This window comes from Solanum stenotomum, chromosome 12, assembly GCF_019186545.1.
Source record: "Solanum stenotomum isolate F172 chromosome 12, ASM1918654v1, whole genome shotgun sequence".
Lineage (NCBI taxonomy): Eukaryota > Viridiplantae > Streptophyta > Magnoliopsida > Solanales > Solanaceae > Solanum > Solanum stenotomum.
Genome location: NC_064293.1, coordinates 40,362,709 through 40,370,742, shown reverse-complemented (window position 1 = coordinate 40,370,742; position 8,034 = coordinate 40,362,709). Strand labels below are relative to the sequence as shown.

Below are 8,034 nucleotides of genomic sequence, written 5' to 3'. Positions count from 1 at the left end.
TCACTTGTCTCGCTGTTTTTGAAACAACATACTCCTTCGAGATATCCTTCCAATTTCCTTTTCCAAGAGTGTACAGTCCGATGAGAAATAACCTATATATACATACCTCATGATTAGAAAAAAAAAATACCAGAGAGTTTTTTTAAGAAAAAAATTAGGGAAAAGGGAAATGGGGAGGGGATTACAATGTGAGAATCGAACCCTTACCCTAAGGTGGGAATTCAGATAGCCAACCAACTGAACTACTAACATGGAGTTTTGTGATATACATTTAATTATTTTTTTTCAAAAAAAGGAGATATATAACTAATTTAATGGAGTTTCAATTTATACTCTGTTAGTATAAAAAAAGAACCTAAATGAATTAAAAATTTACCAAGTAAGAAACAACAATGAACTTTGAACTCATAAAATTAAATCTAACATGTAAAAATGTGTGATGAGACATAAAAATAAAGAATGCAAATATTTATGTGTAAGTTTCTAAAAAAACAACCAGAATTTACCGGTGTTCCTTTTTCGTCCATAGAATCACCCGTCTCCGACGTGGTGTTGTGTCATTGAGAACCTCCATGTTTTCAACTTGAGGTGGTGGTGTGTCATTGAGAACCTCCATGTTTTGAACTGGAGGTGGTGGTGTGTCATTGAGAACCTCCATGTTTTCAACTTGAGGTGGAGGTGTGTCATTAAGAACCTCTATGTTTTAGTTATTCAACTCCATTGATAGAAAAAACAAGAGGCTAGCATATATGGTACAAGAGAGGTGTTATGATTCTTTTTGTATAGTCAATTGTTGTGTTAGAGTCAAAATAGGTGTCCTTTTACAGTTGAGAATTTTTGGTTTAGTAGATTAAAATCGAATTCTCAATGGTGAGAAGATTACATTCAATTGTCAATAGTTTAATGACTTTACCAAATAATGTTGTTGTCCGCGCTGGACAAAAGATTTACATTCCTTAATCAATCTTTGTATGGATCCTTCTAGAATTATTAAGTAAGTTATATTTTCAGTGAAATCAAATGAAGTGTTTATGATATTGTTTGTTTGATTTCACCGAAAATATACCTTAATAAATTCTAGAAGCATCTATACAAAAATTGATTAAGGAATGTAAATCTTTTGTCCAACTCGGACAACAACATTATTTGGTAAAGTCATTAAACTATTGGCAATTGAATGTAATTTTCTCACCATTGAGAATTCGATTTTACTCTACTAACCCAAAAATTCTCAACTATAAAAGGACATTACTATTTTGATTCTAACACAACAATTGACTTAACAAAAAGAAGCATAACACCTCTCTCGTACAATATATGCTAGCCTCTTGTTCTTTCTATCAATGGAGTTGAATAACTCAAACATGGAAGTTCTCAATAATACACCACCACCTGAAGTTGAAAACATGGAGGTTCTCAATGAAACACCACCACCTCAAGCTCAAAACATGGAGGTTCTCAATGACACACCACCACCTCAAGTTCAAAACATGGAGGTTCACAATGGCACATCACCACGTCGGAGACGGGTGATTCTATGGACGGAAGAGGAACACCGGTAAATTTTGTTTGTTAATTTTTTTTAGAAACTTACACATAAATATTTGCATTCTTTATTTTTATGTCTCATCACACATTTTTACACGTTAGATTTAATTTTATGAGTTCAAAGTTCATTGTTGCTTCTTACTTGGTAATTTTTTAATTCATTTATGTTTTTTTTATACTGATAGAGCATAAATTGAAACTCCATTAAATTAATTATATATCTTCTTTTTTTGAAAAAAAGTATGAATTAATTATATATCACAAAACTCAAATGTTAGTAGTTCATTTAGTTGACTATTTGAATTCCCAACTCGGGTAAGGGTTCAATTCTCACATTGTAATCCCCTCTCCATTTCCCTTTCCCTCAATTTTTTTCTTAAAAAAACTCTATCCAGTATTTTTTTTCTAATCATATGGTATGTATATATAGGTTATTTCTCATCGGACTGTACACTCTTGGAAAAGGAAATTGGAAGGATATCTCGAAGGAGTATGTCGTGTCAAAAACAGCGAGACAAGTGGGCAGTCATGCGCAAAAGTTCTTTTCTCGCATGAACTATAAAACTCCAATGAACGTCGTCGCGCTAGCATAAATGATATTCAAATTATCACATCTAACCCTATGACACCAATAATTGTGCCCATGGATCATCAGGTCAATAGTGACATACCTACTCATATTAACAACCATCAAATTGCCTCTTTCTTACCTCCTGAATTTTACCCTTACACCTTTGGTGTACCATATCTAAATAACAATCCCAACAACCAAGTTGAAACATATGACAACAACTCGTTTGTTATGGACCAGAACCCCAATGGCCACAATTTTGAGATACTTAACCATGTTAAAGCATATGACAACAACTCGTTTGTTATGGACCAGACCCCAAATGGCAACAATTTTGAGATACTCAACCAAGTTGAAGCATCTAAGAACAACTTGTTTGCGATGGAGCAAAACCCCAATAACAACAATTATGGGAGATTCAATCAGGCTGAAGCATATGGCAACAACTCGTTTGTTATGGAGCAGAACCCCAATAACAACAATTTTGGGAGATTTAACCAGGCTGAAGCAAATGGCAACAACTCGTTTGTTATGGAGCAGAACCCCAATAACAACAATTTGGGGAGATTCAACCAAGTTGAAGCATATGGCAACAACTTGTTCGTTATGGAGCAGAACCCCAATAACAACAATTTTGGGAGATTCAATCAAGCTGAAGCATATGGCAACAACTCATTTGCTATGGAACAGAACCCCAATAACAACAATTTTAGGAGATTGAACCACGCTAAAGCATATGACAATAATTTGTTCGTTATGGAACAGAACCCCTATAACAACAACAACCTCCTTATGCCAATGTCACCTCATCCATTCATTTCAATGCACTTGCCTTCTCCTTGGATGAACAATGGTGGACACTAATCAAATAAGCCATTTATTTAGAAATATTTGTTTTTGTTGGGTGAAACAAATCCTAGTTGTGTTGTAGTTTTGGGTGGATTTCGGTGTGTGTTGTGGGGAGGGGGGGGGGGGGGTATTTAATGTTCAAGAGATAATATATGAGTTTGTTTGATATTATGAATAAAGTATGAATTTTTCAAACAAGGAAAAAATGATGTTTTCTCTCTTGATTGTTATCTATACCCATTAAATTATCTAATCGCTTAGAAAATGTCTACATTTATCAATTTTGACCAGAATATTTGAGTAAGTTTTAGTCAATAGCATTTTAAAACTTTAATTGGAAATAATTTGTAAACTCAATAATTTTCTACCACATCCATGATTTCAAACTTTCTACCTATGCAGACAACATCAATATTTCGAAGAATCTATAAAAAAGAAAAAGAAAAAAAAAAGCAATGAGTGAAAATATATTTCTTTTTCTATTATGGATAAAGAAAATAAATATTGAGTTGGACATATTCTATTAAGTTCAAGTTTTAGTATGTTATCGAATATAACTGAATTAGATATTGGTAAAAATTGATAGATGTAGACGATCTCTGATTGATTCAATAAATACTTCATACAAACACAAATACTAAATGCATTTAACACATATGAACACAAAACCAACCTAAATAAGCACTTAAAAATAGGAGAACATAGTTAACATTTTAGCAACAGATCAAAATTTGTGCATTCATCACAAGTAAAATTAAGAAGAGCAGCTCAAACTCGTAACAATAGAAACACTCTAAAAGAACATGCAGCATAAACCACAAAACTCACAGATGTAACTATTGTCGATCGATGATTTCTGTATTTCAACAACCAATAGCACTTGGTTGAGCATCTCTCAAACCGAATATGGTGTCAATAACAGCCAACTCTGTTGCTGTAGTGTCTGAGCCACAAAACGCTGTCCAGTCATTAACGGTCAATCCAGCAGCAATCACATTACTACCCCTATTCACAGTTCCAGCAGCAATAGGTAAATGAAGAAGAGTGTCCAGTTCATTCAAATCTTCAATGGACGTACGAGGATGGACCTGTTGTTCCATAACAAAGTTTCACAAAAATTAGGAAAAAGAGTAACATAGTTATGTGTCTTGTTGCTCCAGCACCTGTCTACAAGGTGGAGTAAGAAAATTGAACTTACCAAGACCCCTTTGTTGGATAAAGAACAATAGCTGCCAACAAGAACGTTCCCAGCTATCGTATGCCTTAAAACTTCAACACCAAGAACATCAGCAATCATCTCTTCAGTGTCCTGGAGAAAAATAATAAAGCACAACACATTGATGTAGGTAAAATTCAGGATCTAACCTACTCCTTAATCTATTTTATTGGTAAGGAGGAAAAGGCTATTGTTGAATCTTGACAAATTCAGGCTACAGTAAATATATTCATGTCATGACAAACTCCAAAGCTTATCATCAGTATATGTTGTGATAGGATATGTTTAAATAGCATGAAAAACGGTACAAGTAGTGGAGAGCACCATGGGCAACCCGAGGAGATGAAAACGCTTCCCCTAAGAGAAGTCCGTCAAGATATCCCCTCCTTAAAGCTAAACATAGTGTAAGATAACATAATATCATATGGAGAACACTTTAGCTACAGGAACAATTTACATAAAGGATTAAGAAACAATTTATTTTTTGATAACCCAGAAATAGCCAAGGACTAGGACCACAATTTTCAAAGATGTTTTCTCTAGTTATGCACATCCCACCAAACATCACAATCAGCAAATCTGACTGCTCTAATTTTAACAGACATTTTGTGTTTTCTATATGAAACAGAGAAAAGGCCAATACATAGATAATTATTGACAATCAAAACATCACAACAGCTACTTAACACACGACTCAAATTTTGACCTATAGGTTTGCTCAATATCCGGAATATGTAGGGAGGGAAATGAAATTTCATATACCACATAATGTGATCCCATTCTATAGGAAAAGACACGAACAGATTACCTTGTCAAGAGAAGGATGTATAAGAGCAATATGATCATTGCATGCTATGCAGTTTCCCAAGGCAGAATGTGTCTCGTCGATGCATTGTACCTCAACAGAATCGGGCAGACTATTTCTCAAGTGCTGAAGTTCTTCAACCACCAAAAGAGACACAAAGGCAGATGTGAAATCAAGGAAATAACAAAGGATAAAAGTGAACGTAAGGTATTTTGACCAAGTCACATAAATAAACATGAAATGGTAGAGTGAAACATTAGCCCAAACGAAAATCAATTTTTCAATATTTTGTTAGTTTATATATAGACATATCAGTGGCCTCCAGTCCCAAAACTGATGCAAGGAATCAAGGACAACAATGTTGCAGACCGACCACTAATGAAATTGTTTTCTTCTAACCCGTCCAATTCATATCCATGCCCGACATATAGATAAGTAAGGCTCTATTGAATACAAGCGACTAGAATGACATGTTTGCATGATCAACAATTATTGCACTGTACAAATTACAGTCACAAAGGAAAAAGAATATTTTTGTTTCCTGCAGAAAATTGGAAAGTTGGAAAGTTAGTTCTCACAGGAAAATCAGAGGGAAAAAGGGCCTTGAGTTCCAGAATATAGTTTAAAAAATTGTTGAATACCAGCACAAAGTCTTCCAACCGACCAGCTTCCGTTAATAGTTGTTTGAATCACTTGAAAGCCTCGAATATGTGCTAACTCATCCTCAAATGTACTGAAAAGAAATCACAGAAATTACAACTTTTTCTATAAATAGGGAAAGTTAACAAGAAAGATTCATTATTCATCTTTAAGTATTTATATTCACTTCATGTTTCCTTTTCTTATTGTTCCACATTAAACGTTCAACCTTCATTTGCACCCGAGAGTGGCCTAGTGGGTAGATTGTGAACCATAAGGTCTCACGTTCAAATTCTAGCAGAGACAACAACACAAGGTCATTTCTTCCTGTCTGTCCTAGCCTTGGTGGACAAAGTTTAGTCGAGGTGGACAAAAGCTAGCCCAGACTCCATGGTTATCAAAAAAAAGTTCAGCATTCATTTTTTTTCTCTAATCTTTTAGTTTATAACTGCAGCTTCCAAAATTATTAGTTTGAAAAACAAGAAAGATGAACCTGTAGAAGTTTTGAGAACCCCCAATTCCAACTAAGCAGAATGCATTGGTAAGCTTGGAATAAACTCCAATATCACAAGAATTCTCAAATTGCAGCCCTACGTCGTAAAAAAAGGAAACTTCACACACAGAAAATAATACAATGAATATCAGAATGAGACAATATTATGCAACTCACTTATGGCCATTACTAGCTGAAAAGGGCAGAGCTGATACAATCTTGGGAGATTCTGCCAAAATTTTAACAATTAGTCCTCTTGGTTAAAAGAAACCATCAAGAATAATTACACATACTAATAACTTTCAAATAGGACACAAGTGTAAAATATTTCATTCTATTGGACTTACTATTGGCCATCTCCTTAGATCACATGACAAGCAAATAAGAAACGGAACTCAACTTGTAGAATCACAGGGAACTAGGAAAAATTGGAGTTAGTGCCTTCAACAACAACAACAACAACATATCCCGTGTAATCTCACAAGTGCAGTCTAAGGCAGGGGGCAAATTTATAGTAAAAGATTGTGGGTATTGAACCCATTGTCTCTCCATAAAACTAGATATTTTACGTATATATTTTTTTCAAATTGGTATATACTATTATCTGCTGGCATCATTGAATAGAGATCAATTCCATCTAAATACATCTTTTCCATTCTATTTTGGTAGGTCATCCATGTTATAGAAATTCTAAATTCGTCGCTAGTATGAAAAGGGTTGTATGTAGACGCTCGACTCAAGAATGGAAAAAACAATTGTGTAAAACAAATACGGAAGCGAAGAAGTTATGGTAAAGATAGTTAATGCCTTGTTGATCAAGTAAAAATTAACAGAGTACTGGAATTCAACTTACAATTTTCTAAAACAACAATAGGTGTCGCCGGGAAAAACTTACACAGAGAGAGAGAGAGAGAGCGTGGAGCCGTTTACTTGTTCTGCAATCTTTTTGGTAACTGAATATATATAGGTTTAAGTGGGCTGTGGGCCCAAATCCATTTTGTTTTTGGGCTTTTACATTATTGCGGCGTACAAAAGTTCCTAAAAAATTCACATATATACTCATTTTTTAAAAAAAAATTATACTCTCTCTATTATATTTTATATTGGTTAGTTTGACTTGACACTGAGTTTAAAAAAGAATGAAAGATTTTTGAATTTTGTGGTCTAAAAAATAAGTGACAGAATTTGCGTGACTATTAATCATTTTATTAAAAGTAAAATGAGTATTTTAAAATTAAATTGTTAGTTATTATACAAATGTGTCATTTTTTTAGGCCAACTAAAAAGGAAAGTAAGTCATATAAATTATAAGAGAAGGAATATAGAACAAATTTCCAATTCACAATTTAAGATATATAAATATAGATATAAAAATTCAAAATACACGATTTACATAATTGTATACTTATAGTTATATCAAAAATATCATTTTATCAATCAATCAATTAAACTACTAAAATTTCATAATATTAAGTAAATATCTAATAATAGATGAAATAATAATGGTCAACTTAGGATTAGAGATCACAATTGACAAAGTTAGTACATAGAGCAATCAATTCACTTCCTAGAAATTAGAAGATCGCAAATCCGATTTTCGAAATATACAGCTAAACAAATTTTGGTTTCTTGAGCTCCAAATCGCTTATTTTTGCATAATTTTTTATGCATAGCCAGAAACCTATATTTATATTAAATGATGAGATTAATGTGACAGATGGATGGATTGAATTGAAATTAAACAGGCCTAAATGGGCGAAAGGTCAATTACTTGTTTAAAAGTTACTTGAGTTGTAACATGCTAGGCTGAAATGAGCTAAAATATCGTGTCATAACTCAATCTTTTCAATTCTAACTAAATTTTAAATATTCGTTTGTTTCCTTATTATTTGTTTGCATACCCAATAAAACTT

At 33.4% G+C, this 8,034-nt stretch overlaps 1 protein-coding gene and 1 pseudogene across 1 annotated transcript; both read right to left on the bottom strand.

Annotated features, from left to right (window-relative positions):
- LOC125848067 (eukaryotic translation initiation factor 6-2-like) lies at window positions 1-5,422 on the bottom strand (annotated as a pseudogene).
- Window positions 5,423-5,559: 137 nt separating this feature from the next.
- LOC125848066 (eukaryotic translation initiation factor 6-2-like) lies at window positions 5,560-7,032 on the bottom strand. Its single transcript, XM_049527859.1, has 4 exons — window positions 6,975-7,032; window positions 6,299-6,350; window positions 6,122-6,218; window positions 5,560-5,722 (listed from the first exon to the last, which is right to left on the bottom strand). The coding sequence occupies exons 2-4, from the start codon at window positions 6,306-6,308 to the stop codon at window positions 5,575-5,577; spliced, it is 255 nt and encodes an 84-aa protein (XP_049383816.1). The 5' UTR covers window positions 6,309-6,350; window positions 6,975-7,032; the 3' UTR covers window positions 5,560-5,574.
- Window positions 7,033-8,034: the final 1,002 nt, after the last annotated feature.